This window comes from Diuraphis noxia, unplaced genomic scaffold, assembly GCF_037042655.1.
Source record: "Diuraphis noxia isolate RWA-SAM2 unplaced genomic scaffold, SU_Dnox_SAM2 contig0002, whole genome shotgun sequence".
Taxonomy (NCBI): Eukaryota; Metazoa; Arthropoda; class Insecta; order Hemiptera; family Aphididae; genus Diuraphis; species Diuraphis noxia.
The window spans coordinates 79643243-79659816 of record NW_028301712.1 but is presented as its reverse complement, the minus strand read 5'-3'; the positions used below and the strand labels follow the sequence as shown (position 1 = coordinate 79659816).

The window sequence follows — 16574 nt, the reverse complement described above, 5'->3', positions numbered from 1 at the left end:
TATAATGCTGCTTCACCTTAATCATTAATTATATATATATAACATATTATATACCTACTTTAGTGTTTTGCACATACATGTTATAATATTATAACAGTTTTTATTACATAGGTATAATATATTTATATATAATTTTTGGAAATTATTTTTAATATTAATAATAATACAAATTACAGAAAAGATAGAATTTTTTATTCTTGTTAGAATATCTGAAGTATTGAATAAAATTATAGTGTTTACATTGATTATTCTTTAACCGCTATTTTTGTTTAGAAATCAAAAACCCGTTTAATTTATAAGTGACGTTTCACGTACAGTTGCATATTATACGACATATTTTATATCATTATAATAATAAACAAATAATTTTAAAGTAATAATCATAATAAAGTAACATTAAATGTTTTTATCAAAATAGAATGTTACCCTACAGTTGATATATGTTATGGATTGGATATTTGGATGTATGTATGACGCATTATACGTATTATAGAAACTTGTTATGCTAATATTTAAATAACTACAATTTAGGTAAACTAAACTAATCTAAATTTTTTTTATTAAAGATATTAATTATATACTTTTTTTTGCTCTCGTATATGTATATTTGAAGAAAAAAGATAATATCTTACGAGTTTTAATTTTTCTAATTGGAGTTAATCAGCTTTATATCTCTTGGTATAGCCGAAAATATTGGTAAAACACATCTGTGAAGACTTCTTTCCCACGAAAATCAAAATTTATGGATCCCAAAACCATAGGTGATTAACATACAAATTTAATGTAGTTGTAGACGTTGTAGTAAGTAAACCTACATACATATATGCATAATATTTTTGGTCTACGCTCTTGTTTCTTATCAAGGTCTTGAATATTTTATACATTATAAATTATTATCATACAATAAACCAAACTTATTGCTATAGTTAACTTCGAAAGGTTCGAACATCAGTTATTCAGTTCTATGTTATAGGTGCTATAAGGGATGCATCGATGCTTCCTAGTTCCTCTAATGTATCTTTAATATAGGGCCAAGGTGAAAATATTCTCACATTAACTTGATTATGTATGAATATAGGTATGGACCAAGGTTAAACCTATTATCTGACATTACCAAATATAATGTACCCGCATCTGTATCAACTAATATAATAATGCTTATATAGATTCTTAATATATGATCATAAAGTTCTGTTATTGAGCGTCGACTCATTGACTTCAGCAGTCTTTTGTGTAATTTACGTATACCTACACACATTTTTAAAAGATTTCTACACAAGGTATTATATATATAATTAATTGGTTTAGTCACTAGTTACTAGTTAGTATATTTATTTAATTTAGAGATTTTGTATAGGTACACAATTAATTTTTATTATACTAACTATGTTTAAGAATATACCTATATACCACACAAATTTGTATTTTAAATTCATAGTAGCCTTAGAGACATAGATATAGATTCTATACATTATTAATGAGACACCTATAACCTATATTAATATTAGCAATGATCACACATTATAGCGTGCTTCTATAATAACGTGGCTTTTATAATTTTACTGCCATGTGTGTGAGTATCATAGATTATTATAATATATAGCCAAATAAGTACATCGTTCGCAAATAACACATAAGTATGTTAAAAGTATTGCATTTTAACTTATATCATTTATCAGAAACAATATTTTAATGTGAAATTAAAATTAACTACGAATAGGTACTTAAAACTTGTTATGATAATTATCGCACTCGCTTATTTAGTAGATAAAGATAAGTTGTATGGATGAATTTTAATTTATTAAAAGTATATATATATAGATAAATACTTATACCTAACTATTACATTAAATTCATATTGTTTTTAAAATATAATCATGATTTTAACAAAATACGAACTATGCAACCAAGGAACAGCATTTTTTTTAACACTTAAATATAACTACATATATAAATACATACATTATACATATACATGAACTATCATATGATATAGTTGGGAATCCTTACTGCATCTATCAACTATATTTGACATCATTGTGTTGGGATAGCAATATTATAATATAGTTTGATTGATTTAACCTGATTATTAGATTGGAATTTTATTAATTTTTATTTAATTATGTATGTAAGTTGAGTAAGTTTTATAATAAGTATAGTCTATAATAATAGCGGGAATTAATATTTTCTAAGATTAAAAAAAAAATAAAAAACTTATAATATTCTCCTCTCTCAGAATCGAACCCGATATACCAGCTTGCCAATTTTAATATTTACAAATTCGTAATGGGCTTAGTAATATACATAATAATATACAAAATAGTAAAAAAATATACATATTATATGGTAATTTAGTAAATGCCTAATACATATAGGCACGTGCTTGTAGTGCTACAATAAAATAAAAATGTATATATATAGGCATTATTATAGCCACGTACGTGGTATACACATGTATATTAACATTAAATTCCTATTTATATTATGTAAACAAAACCATGTAAATATGTATTTTAATATTATTTTGTTTTACCTCATAGTCTATATCTATTGACTATTATATTATGGTTATTGGATGTATACAAGGATATATAAGGGCAAATATTATAAACTATTTAAAATATGCATAATTTTTTTTTAAATTTTGTTCGATTGCTTATCAATTTAAAATGTTCAACGTAATAAAATGTACATATATATACATTAATAAATAAATTTGTGTTTATAGTTTTTCTAATACATATATAAATATGTAATAAAATAATAACTTATATTGTATCTACAGAATTTTGTTTCTTATGTACCTAATTATAATAATAATAATAACAATATTATTAAAACTCTTAAAAAATTATAGCCAATATGTACCTACTACTTTTATAGTACTTGTTACTATTACCTATATATTATAAGCAAAAGATGTATATATATCCATAAATATATTTAATGTACTTTACTTATATGCACAATTTATTATATACTTAGTATCTGTATAAAATGAGGAAACCACTTAATAGTTAATACATACTTTCACACTATGCATTATTATCATACATTGATGTGCGTATTTGAATTATAGGTAGTTACCTATAATATATTTATGCTATAAATTAAAAATATTATAATTTTGTATGATAGAATAAGTAATATACCTACTGCTGATGTAGGTACCTTTACCTATATAGGTATAGCTTAATAAATTTGAATAAAGATGCGATACGTATATTATACATCTAAATATTCAGTGTATTATTATAAGGACGTAAAATTACATATACAACCTTGAATACAAAAAAAAACTGTTGTATACTAAGATATATTTAGGTATAAATACTATCCTTCAAGTCAGTGGCGTAGAATTAGGGGTTGGCTCTTGGGCCAAGGCCCATACTGAAATTTTAGGTTCAACTAAAACATTGCATGCATAATGCTTTATTATTCAACAGGTACTAGGTGTATATATATACTATTTTATACATAACCATCATACTTTATGGAACGTATACCTATACGTAATTACTAATTTTTATGCCATAACTATAACTATCTAAGGTTTTTCTGTTTTTTGATAATCTATATATATATTATATGAATTATGAAATTTAGAATTTAATTATACCTATACCTTAATATTTATAGACAAGTGATACCCATTATCGGTTAAGAGTTATGTTCACATACGTCGACGGTGCGTTTTATTTTGTTAGAAATAGATTTCCATTAGTTATTATACTAGCTGTTGTAGGTATTATACTCGTATTTACATTGTTTACTGTAAGGAGTTTTCATCACTATATAGGTTCCCGCAATTAAAATCTTTTTGAGGAATCTACATGAAAATATTTTATTGTCAAAATACTTGCTTTGATGATCGTAATATATCATGATTCATTAAATAAAATATAGATCACATGTCTACAGTATTTTAAAAATATATAAAAATTAATTTTTATACATTTTTTTTAAAAATACAAATGCGCAATATCTATTTGTATTGTTTGTTGATTTAAATTCAACCACCTGACTCAATAATTAAGGTATATTTGGCTAAATGTTGGTGCTATAATATGCTTAATTGTAGTTAATTGACTCATAATGAAAATAATTCATATACACGCGACACGTCACTGCTGCACTTTATATACTTAAATTTGTATCTGAAATTGTACATATTTCACGTAAGAGTTTCTTGTATAGGCATGTATAGTCAAGTAAATATATTATTAAATATATCTAGTATCATAATATATAGGTAATATAGGTATATTTAATATAAATTTAATGAATATATTTTCGTCCAGCACCCATGTACCTTAAATGCATAAGAGTTTTATATACAAATGCAGATGTTATATGCAGATAATCTACTAGCTACTTCCTGTGTATAGATAAATACATTACACAATTTTTCAGGGTTTGAATGTGCATTTCTGCAGTGATAGATAAATGTATGTAGACTTTATTATTATATAATCGGTAGGCATCACAATATTTACGAAATGAATGCGTGGAAAGATACCTATTTAATAATATAACGAGTAGGTAACTGCAGTAGCTTATAAGGTAAGTATAGGTAACCTGTATACTTATGTAAATATTTGGGTTTGTATATGTGGTATCGATATGCATATAGACGAGTAGGTAGGTAGGTATATATTGGTATCGAAAAACCGTTTTCTCGTGACCAGAGAAAAAATAGGGGCGCGATGTCATCACGTCTGACATAAATCGAATCCGCCCAAACACTAACCGCTGCGCGTGCATTAGTAACGCGTTTTTGTGTGCATTTTTTTTCGTTCAAAATTCTCACCGTTAAGACGATGCCCGCCACTGCCGGGCACTGCACCGCCAAGTGCGACCCCTGCCGGGGTATTGAGCAGCAGGCGCGGTCGAGCGACCGGTGCGATCGATGCGGCCAACGAATGGTATGGCTAGAACACGCCCGCCGGGGCGGAGCTCGACACGCCTGCCCGCCGAACGATCGTGGCCCGTCGGTGAGGTTCGGCACAAGTCGCCCGCCAGCCCGCCGCCGCTCTATCGCAGTGCCGCCGTCATCGTCAGTACGTCGCCGTTATTCGCGCGTATCTGTCGCTAGTTGAAGTGCGTCGTCCCGCGTTCTCATTCTTTGTTTGTTATCCAACACAGCCAACTCGCAGTGGCTCCAGTCTGTCGTCGCGGAGTTGAACGTGTGTTCGGCTAAGATTTCGTAGCCATGATCGGAATATCCGACAAGTGCGGTCCGATAAACGTATGCGAAACGAGAAAAATTATATAACAGAAAATTTCTCCGAACCCGTCGTCCGGTTGTGGGGTATAAAATAAGAAGAAAAAATAAATAATATCAGAACCCGACCCAAAATTTCGTTCTCGCTCACACCGGTGGTGGCACCAGACCCGCGGATATGGCGTTCTTCTTTTGTGGTAGGTATTGTTGGAGATTTACGTTACTATAATATTATATTATTATATTTTTTTCGTCGATCCATAACACGTCGTCGTCGTCGTCGTTGTTGTTATTATTATTGTCGCGTACGCTATTGGTTGGACGACGTGTTTCGTACTGCGGGCCATATATACACATATATATATATATATATTATTAGGTCGTATTATAAACCTATGGTCGTACGTATACATATATTATATTATATACAGTGTGCGTGTGCCAACAACACTTACTGGCGTTGATTACGTGAATACTAGTTTTTAAAGCAGTTGAGAAAAGAAAACCGTTGTAGACGGACTGCTGCAGCTGCGACCGTGGTTTTTCGAAAGTATATAGTCGACAAACAACGCGCTTAAGCGCTGTCGAGAGGGGAGAAAAATACGACCTTCCCCTCCCTGGCCACCCCGAAATCCGCCCATTCTGTGAGGTTCCATTTATCATCTTAAGCGTTTTAGCACAGCGTTTGTTTTCACCTCAAATTGTGCCCATGTTATAATTACAGTGTAGGTATGAAAATGTAGTATGTCATATTATATACGTACTTGCTCGGTTGTAACTGCAGTTGAAGTCGTCGTACGCGGATCGGGTCCGTCGCTGATAAAAATCCCTCCGGCGGCGTCTGCAATGATGTCTCGTACTCGCGCGTGCCATCGAAAACGGTTTAGGTACCTACGCAGAAAACTCGCCGTGTAATTCATCTCGTTTGCGGGTGGGCACGTGCACGCGCGCGGATGATGCATACGAAAATGTGTTATGTTTATGTAAATGCGTTTTAAAAACGTATACCAATAATATTATATCTATTAGAAACCTACCTGCGAGTGGCGACGAGGTTTTTTTTTTCATCCCGTCGCGGTTTATACCAGCGCGTGCGGTGTGTAAACTCTGGTGTAAACTGCGTCAGTGCGCTCCGTGATGCACTTAAATTATATATGTAATAATGATTTAATTATATATATATGTATATTATTTATACAATTTTTTGAATGATGCATTATTCGTTATTATGCGTATTACACTTCTACGCGGTGAACGTGTGTGTAGACGTCGTCACGCGTAATTACTGTTATTGTTGTGTTTAAATATTGGACCTATTTATAATATTATAGTGCCACATTGCCCACATTCGATTGTTCTTGTTATCAAATCGTTCGGTCAACGGTATAAGATGATATTAGACGTTAAACTTTTATGGTTCGGTCGTTTTTGCTCTCGTATCATTACGTCGTCCGTTTGATAACGCAACTTTTGTTTATAATTCTGCGATTAACATTCAGAGGCTTTTTGTTGATTATTTTCTCATTTTTTATCTCATCTCATTATAATCTCCGCCGCCCCGGACGATGGACCAGACAGACTCCTGCCGGCGCTGTTGATTGTTGAGCCCGACCACAGAGGAATAATTATCGCACACACACACACACGCATACGCATACGCCTGACTTGTACGCCCCCTCCACTCTCTCCTCAACAGTGTCACTCTCTCGACTCCCACAGTTATGTGCTGCTCACACAGCCCCATACGAAATAACAATAATAATAATAATGACTCGTATACGACTCACACACCGCGTCTTGTATATCATAATATATTTCGTCGACTACCAAATTATCTATTTAAATATTAAGCCAACTTGAAGTTTTATAATTGTTTTCATTTGATTGCATAGGTAATATAATATATTATATTATGTATTTATATTGTACTTATTTCTGTTAAAACACTTGCAAGTGCTATAAATTGTTCAACATTAGGTTATGCCTATATAATGTATATGTGAAGGAAATGCATTTCATTTGTATTATATAATATAGATTCAATACATTTTGTTGAAGAGATTGAAAATATTTTGTTAAGTATTAGTTGGATAAAATAATTTGATCTAAAATTACAATTTTTAACATATATTTTAATTTAATATCAAATGAGTTTGATTAGCCACTATCATGCTTGGTTATTGATAATATTTTAAACTAAATGTATTAGTTTCTTTTTTTGATTCTGATATAACTATAATTTAGAAAGTGAAGACAAAGCAACCAATTTAATTAAGGATCACAGAAATTAATTCACAAGATAATATATATATAATATACCGATATTACCTTCCTATATATAATATAAAGTATAAATATTGTAAGAATGATGGTTTAATCTTTAATGCTCTTTGTGTCATTAAATTAAGTTCATATGAAAATTATTGTTTACACACAGATATTTTCTACAAAAAGTCTAATACAAAAATATAATCATTTGTTGTTTTGAAAGAATTTGTGATAGATTTACTGTGGATACTTATCTTTCAGAAAATATAAAATAAAATTTATACATTGTGGACAATAGACGTTGACTTACTACGACTTAATTACATAAATATATGTATGATTGATTTTGTAAATTAAATTTTTATGATGTACCTTAGTAGTATAGGTATTATTATTAATTTGTGTTTATATTTTATACTTTACAAAAATCATAACCTCTGCCATTGCCCATTACCGTATCCCATCACATAATGTATCATATATTTTTTGCTACATATCTTATTGGAATTTCAGTAGACTAGATCATACATTTAATAAAATTGTATTTGATTAGGAAAATAGTTGGATATTTATTATATTATATTCAAATTTACAAATTTAAGTCGGTAATCACTTATTATAGGTAATATTTATGTACCTATTATCTTCATTTCATATTTAAGTATAAAATAAAATATAATTTGTAGGTTGCTGCAGTATTAACATAATATAATATACTATATAGGTATAAAAAAAGTTGACTTTAATTTGTATTTTATAGTGAAATCATAGATTTATTTTTCGTATTTTTTAAATATTATTAATATATTAATTTTTATATTGTTATGTAACTACTATATTATAGCACATTGTAAGTAGTTTTTAATTATAGTCTATAAAGGTTATTAATATTATTATGATACACCCATTAGCCATTAATAATATAAAATATATGAACAATTATTTAAAAAATCCAAAAACAATATTTTTACTTTTATTGTAATAATACTATTAAAATTTGAATAGATACATTATAGAATATTCATAAATATAAAATAAATACTCCCTATAAATTTAAAATAAAAGTAATTAAAGTGGTTTGGTGTGGCTTCAGTGACAAATATGTTCTGAGTACTAGCAACAGTCGGTGGTACTAGTTCCCGGATGGGTGACCACCAGGATTCTTAGTAACAAAGACTTGCCACACATTATACATATTCAAAACCTACCGCCCCTCTCCACCCGTTAAAAACAAATTATCATAGTTGCAGACTCAAGATCAATAAATAATAATAATAATTTTTAAAAATAATATCTTACAAACATTTAAGCTTTTATACAATTATAGGTATACAAAGATCTGATGTTGAGCATTTGTATTGCACTTCCCATAATTTGGTATAAAGTCGTAAATACTAAGTAGCATTGTTCTATAATAACGTGTGATGCATTAGTATTATTATACATATATGATAAATTAGAACGCAATCATCAAATTATTATACGTACAATTTAGTTTATTATAAAAATAATATTCATATTTTTATGGGACTTTTAAAATGTTTAAGTTCCTCGTAACAAAAATGAATAATAAGTGTTATTTTATGTTATAATAAAATTGTATATATGTTAAAGTCTTTACTAAAGTCTTAGACTAAAAACCTGTTGACCTTTTTAATTCATCAAGGAATCTATTTTGATTAGATTGGTACCACTAATTTAGTTATAACTAAAATAATTTCGTCAATAACAGTTTAGTTCACTATTTTGTTTCGCATTTTTCTTTGATAAGGTCCATTAGAGAATATAATATAATGGCTAATGACAACATTTAAAAAAAAAATCATCTTATGTCCGGACATAAAATTACACCTAGATAAAATTCATAATTGGTAGAAAAGTACGCTGTGATTGGCTTAAATTTAAAAGAGCAGTTCATATTTTAGAACACGTGGTGTCCATAAATTGACGTTAATGTAACTGTAAAAGCGTTAAAATCTACTGTTGAAATTTTGGTATTAAGGGTAGACCGACCTGCGATCTTTGAAAAGAAAAACGCACTAAACTCCTCCCAGGACTCACACCGGCTTCTGCTCATCTTTAATAGTTTCAATGAAATTTATACACATGTATATTAGTATATTCAAGAAAAATATCTAGTCCTATACGATTATACGTATTACGTACGAAAGAATCTTTGTCATCTATTGGTTTATAACCTATATACATTATCCGTTAATCCAGTGTGCGTTCCAATGTAAATCTTATAATGATATTGTTTGACGAAAAAAAACATTTCTACTTATTGTAAATTTATTTATGTATTGCTTTTTTTATAATATATATATTTCTGTAGCTTCGCCCGGTAGTGCAACCGAACAACTCATGACTCAAGGAGCGTTCAAAATTCGGCCTGGACAAATTGGTACACCTATGATACAAAATGGTGACCCTAACCGTAAGTAAAAACATATTTTTGTGATATATTTATTAATATTTAATATTATTTTATTTCGCCGACAATATTCACGTATATCTTATGCGAAGTAAAAAAAAAAAAATACAACGAAATCGAACAATAATAATAATATTATTATTCGATCATCGTATCTTGATCGGTGGTATACGATGATAATAATATGCGAATGCATCTACCATGCATGTGTATAGGGTGTGGTCCATTTATGATTTACTTTTAATATACATGGTGTGAGTCACTCACAGGCGAGGGCGAAAAATTGCAGAACATATGTAGTGGCATAATAATACATCCCGCCAACTCGTTTATCCACAATATTCGATAATTTATATACTGTACAATTGTACTTATACGCTGTACGACAGTTTCTATGGCGTTTATCCACGTTGAATGTTCCATGTAGACCATTGAACAAGAAAAACAACGCGACCATATACCGTCATACCAGCCCTTCTATATGGCATGGCCCAAGCATACCATGCGTTGCTTTAGGACGGCATATAATCTTAAAGGAATTTAAGGTGGCAAAATTAAATAAAATTGCTAAAGAAGAAGCGGCATTAAGATGTCCGTTATACAACTGACAATATCTAATGACGGGCATGTGTATATGAGGCTACATATATATAAAATATAAGGTCGTTGCAGAAATATTTGATTTATCCCTCGTCTCTCCTATAACTATATACCTACCATAATATAATACTCCTGCAGGCACTATACTCATACAAAATGACGTGCGTTATTATATATTATTATTATTATTATTATTATGCAACTCTTATATTCCTCTGGTCGGGACAGGTGAAGTGGCCATTAGTTTTGCGTCGAGGCGAACCGCCGCTATACCATACATATATATATATAATAATCCATCGGCATGTCCGTCATGAAACCCCAACTTCTTCCCCAACGTAATTTCGTTGTTTTCCTAGTGGTGGCTGTAAGCGCACTGGTGCAAACGCATTAATTTTTAATCACACGTAATTAGCGTGATTATACAGATGTACCTACAGATCCCGTAATTGTTTTGCATCAACTATGTTCTCTGGATATTATGTACTATGGTGTATTATGCATTTAGCGATATGCCCGCCAATAATTATATGTTTTTCTATAACGTATTGTTTGTGTTATGTGTACATATAATATATATGAAACTATTACTTTGAAGATAAGATTTATCTTTATGCTTGGAAAATGGATTAATTGAAAATTCAGGATAATGGGGTACTCGGGTAGTTAAAGAACTGTATAAGATAAAACTGAATAAACTTTTTAGTTTTTAAATATATTTACTTATAAGTTATAAATTTTAATATATCAAATATCAAGTTGAATGAGTTATTATTAATTATCGAATATAATAACCAAACTTTAGAGTGTATACCTATATTTTATATACTATCCTATGGCTCTGCCAAAGTGCCAACCGTATTGAATTTTCTTCAAACAAAATATGTCACAGTTCCTTTAATTGTATTATTATTATTTTGTGTCCGTTTTTTTATACGATATATTATATAAGTACGTATACAGATAAAATATCCTATACAGAGTAGATTTATTGGTACACTACCAAACGCTGTGCAACATTCTATTTTTTAATAATTTTTGTTTCACATAAACATAATATGAAATAATTAAACGCTCGTCCCACGATTTCCGTCCACTTTAGTTTACGCATACTGTCTATAAATGGAAGGTATCGAATATTTTCACAATATAGATGATTGGAATGTACTTAATAAGTAGTTTTTATTTTGATAATGTATATTAATATATTGTCTACTTTCAAATGGATTTATAATAGCGGCAAAGCATTTGAATTCGATGCAAATATATGTATAAATTATAATATAAATTATATTTTGCAATCTATACTATATTTCAACCCTCCCACCAAAAGGTCCCTAAGGGCAATAGCAACATAAAAACGAAAAAACCTATTTAGAGGGGAATATTGTGTCCCATCTGGTTAAACTCATGTTCTGCCTATATTATAACCTATACGTTTACATTATTCCAAGCATTATTCTGAACGTTCAATGAGCTGAAGAAATTGTATTTTTCAATCTTATTTAAAAAATGATTAAACCATGATTTATAATTATTAATCTTCAAATTATTTACTCCAAATATTAATTATATCTATTAATTATTTCTTCAATTATGAGTTAAGACTCAAGTTTAAAAAAAATATTTGTATTATGAATTAATTATATTGAATATTAATTTTTTTAATTAATTTTTTTTTTCAAAATGTAAACTCTTACACGAATAACCTTTTAACGTAACGTGAATCATCGTTAAATGTAAATTCCTACACCAAAAACCTTTTTATATTTTTACCTGAAAATCAAAGATACTGTAATCTCCTACATGGACATTTTTGGAGTTGAAAAGCTCAAAAACCTAAAATTGATCATAACTTGAAAATAATAAATATTAGGTATATAAAATACAAAAACTAATAAAATATGAATTTATTGATACACAAAAAAAATAAATATATACGAGTAGAAATTTTATGTTTAGAGTTTACCTCCAAAGTATGCAACAAAAATAAACGTAAATGATTAAGATTATTGTTTTATTAAATTTTTTTTTTTCAAACAATTTTTGTTTTAAGTTTGTACTTTTGTATAATATTGTGTATTAATGTTACAAGAGTTAACACTATCTTTTGTTGGAGATTATCATCCCAATTTTATCTACAATTAAGTATTTAGTATGATATAATATTACTCATAATAATTTTCTTAATTTTAGTAGTGTACACTGTAGGTTGGAAACTATTGTATTATCCGTGTTTGATATTCAGTCGGTCCGGTGCAGGTAACAGGGCTACAACATTGCTATGTATACAACGGACTGTTAACATTCCTTTTCCGACTATAATCTAATTCAAATATGTAAAGGTCGCCGTTTGTAGGAACTGGCAAACAATCGAATCGTTGTTATCGGGCAAACAAGTGACCTAAAGGGAACAAAAAAAAAACCCTCGTCAACCATATCTGAGATAATATCTAACGTACTCAGCCTTATACAAACAGGTTTTGCTGTTCATAAAACAAAAACGTTTTAGAGGGATAAGTCACTTATTTTAAATTTTTTCTTTATGTTAACTTAAAAATTATAACTTATCCCCTGTTGGACTCGAATAAAAATAAAAATTTGTAAAATTGTACTAACAGTCTGTCACATAATCACGGAATGTCTCCAATTTACTATAAACGACAAAATTCAAACGTACCCATCACGTTGGACGCAGCTCTTGGACCAGACTCTAGCTATCACCATCGCAATGGTTCTCAAATTCTTAAAAAAAAACCAATATATTCATTGTTCAATAAAAAAAAATAATAAAGCTGTGATTTAATTAAAAATAATTAGGATTTAAGTACAGATTTATTTTAAGTTTCATATTTGTATAGGGGTCAAACTGTATCCTCATTTAAATTAAATACTATACTTATCATTGGCAAATTGTACTCTTAATAATAATAGTCTGTAAAAGATATACATTAGGTTTAGGGAATCATAGAAATTTGTAAGATTAAAGGCCTACTGAATGTACTACATTCAATGTAGTAAGTATTTTAATTGAAATAAATAAAAGAAATACTTGCTAAATTAAATTATGAAACATCTTAATATTAAATCTTAACATATACATATATTAGTTTATTTTTATTTTTGTAAATATATTTAACAAAAAATCTTTATTATCCCTTACTGAGGCAAACAATGAATAAATAAATAACAAGATAAAAACTAATAATTTAAATAAAATTGGAATTTAGATATAATTATGTTGGATATAATTCCGTTCTGGACTCCAGTATATAACTTTTAGTCATAATTAGAGTGGGAGTTCTTTAAGCTATTTCCCTGCTACTTTATTGGTGAGGTATAGATCATTCAAGGTACATCCAAACGTGAATAAGTCGGATTTGTTGATTATAATATTATGTATTCATCGTTTGTCTGGTTGCTTCATATTGTTATTTTTCCGAGTCTTTAAAAGTCAATTTTTTTTCACAAACTCACAGAACATCTTCTGTCTATTGCGGTATCAATTTAATATTTTCCTTTCTTTCCGGCATAGTTTATACACCGAGGTACCAGAAATGTATTAAGTTATTGTTCAACCTTTCAACCCAATCTGATTTTTCCATGATAGCTATTTTTATTCTTAAATGTCTTATTTTCTTTCTGTACCTAACTTTTCAGCTGCCTACAGCAAAAACATTGCTTGTGATTTAAGGCTAGATTTTGAGAGGTTGCATAAAATGAAGTTTATTGGTAAGTTTTGGTTATTGTATGATTGGCAAATTTGGCTTTCAGAGATTCTTTGCGTCTTGGTGTTGGTGCACCAACCATGGTAGAATATCACTGACAAGAATATACCAGTCTATGAAAAGCTCTGTATAAGTCAAAGATAGGTAAGTAGGTATATTAAATCTTGAAAAGTGATATTTTGAGTTAACCATAAACTTTGTTATGACTAATAGTTTTGAAGCAGAGAACAAAGATTTTTATTTTATTTGAAATGTTTTATTTTTTTCGAATCAAAATTCATCGTTCAATTTTATATAGTTCGCTAAATACATTTTGTGAATATAAAAAAAAATAAAATTATACTTACATATTTTTGATTTTTATTCGTAATTAGTAATAACATTATAATAATTTATACCTAATTATAACATTATATTATATCCTGTAAATCAAAAAAAAAATTTTAATTTAAATTCACTGTAAAAAAAAAGTGTTCATTTGTTTTTTTTTTTCAAAATATTATTAGGGTTGTAAAATGTTTTAAAAGAATTTTGTTTACCACATTTACACTAAGTACGTAATAAGTTGGTATATGTAGATAGGTTAAACTCGGATTTTAGCTATTATGCTTATAGTTCAGTTTTAAAAGCTTAATACTTTTTCATAATAATTGATTTCCACTCTATTGTATCTTTTTTTTTTTTTAATTTAATTGCATATTTGTTATATGATGGCTCATTTAATTTCTATATCTTACTTTAAAGCATCATATTTTATCTAATTTTATAATCTACAGCCGATGTTAGGTATATATGATGTTTTTAATTTTTTTTGCCTCTATTAAAATAGTATAATTTATTATATTAGGTTTATAACAACTATATAAGTGGATTATTAATTTAAATTCACGTGTTTTCAAAATAAAACAAATACTTATAATAGTAGGTATATCAATGTATCTATAAAAATCAAGTATAGTAAAATATTATTATTATATATAGCTATATTACTATAGTGATATTATTACATATTATATAATATTATTTTACACGGTTTATTAAAATTTGTATTTATTGTTTATAATAATATTAGTTATACCGATTCTTGTTCCATTACGTACCCGTATATTTATTGTGGTCTAAGTTGGTAATTTTAGTAGTCTGTGTCAGTGTTGGCTTGATTTATTACTGTTCATAGTCTACCAAAACAACAAGGGGAAACCTAATTTTTACTTCTATTTCCTAAAAAAAAACAATTGAAATTGAACTTTGGGTGTATTCCTTTGAACACAATATAAAAATATGTATACAAATTTATAGTACATTATGAAGCCTTGTAGTAATAAAAGTAATATGAAATAACATAATATAACCGTTGTGGATAGTGAAAAGAGTTGCCTAGCCTATAATTTAGCCAGTTATTGTGCAGCTATATACTGCGCCCACCCCCGCCGATCTCATGCTGCGCCTAAGCAATTTACGACACATATATTTATATATGTATATATATTTTCATCCCGAGTACTTACTACTCGCTAGTGGTGGGAGACAGGGTCTGCTATCGTCCGCGTCATTATATTGTGTATCGTATGTATATTTGCAGCACGTTGTATATTTTTATGTGTGAGTACGTATACGTTTTGTATAACACATAAACACCAATGTCTTCCAAAGATCACTTGTCGTTCTAACACCATGAGGTTTTTTCATGGCTCGTGGTATACGAAATTATTTTATTTTAATCCGTGCAGTTTGATTCTATTAAAAAAAAAATATATATAATCACGGTAATTAATCTTTAGTAGCAATGTTATTATTATATTAACTATTGCTAGTTCGCTTTGTTCAAATTTTTTAAAATGTACTAAATTATTGAAACATAAAATTAGTTATTTAATAGTTGTACCTATATTATATCAGGTTAATTTTTATCGGTAACATGACACTTAATATTATAAAAATGCATTAATTTCATTTATTTTAATATATATTGCAGCTATATAATGGCATGTTTTTAATAATTATAACTCATAAGTAAAACAAAATAATAATGACTAATGAGGTATTATTAACATATTGTAGTTGAAGGAGTTATGAGTTTATGACTTATTACTTTATGAGTGTTCATTGTTTTTCCTCTCGTTAGAACTATTTTTTTTTAAATTTACAATTAATATTGATATGTAAATTAGTTAATATCTATATGTTTGCGTGTACTGATATACTGGTACAATAATTGAAGGATATAAATAATTATTGTTCTAAACACTATTATTTTACTTTTTAAAATAAAATTTAGTTCACCAAATCATTTAGGTAGATATGTGTAAAAATAATATAG

At 28.6% G+C, this 16574-nt stretch overlaps 2 protein-coding genes across 2 annotated transcripts in view; one reads left to right on the top strand and one right to left on the bottom strand.

Annotated features, from left to right (window-relative positions):
- sturkopf (lipid droplet associated hydrolase sturkopf) overlaps window positions 1-6099 on the bottom strand; it is a 33775-nt gene extending 27676 nt beyond the window's left edge. Inside the window, exon 1 of the mRNA XM_089221568.1 lies at window positions 5989-6099. The gene's annotated coding sequence lies outside the window, so the exon portion shown is untranslated. The remainder of the gene's footprint in view (window positions 1-5988) is intronic.
- Window positions 5063-16574, top strand: part of wge (BAH domain and coiled-coil containing protein winged eye) — a 57797-nt gene continuing 46285 nt past the window's right edge. The window contains exons 1-2 of the mRNA XM_089221562.1: window positions 5063-5421; window positions 9828-9929. Coding sequence (XP_089077688.1) covers window positions 5403-5421; window positions 9828-9929 — 121 coding nt within the window. The 5' untranslated portion in view covers window positions 5063-5402. The remainder of the gene's footprint in view (window positions 5422-9827; window positions 9930-16574) is intronic.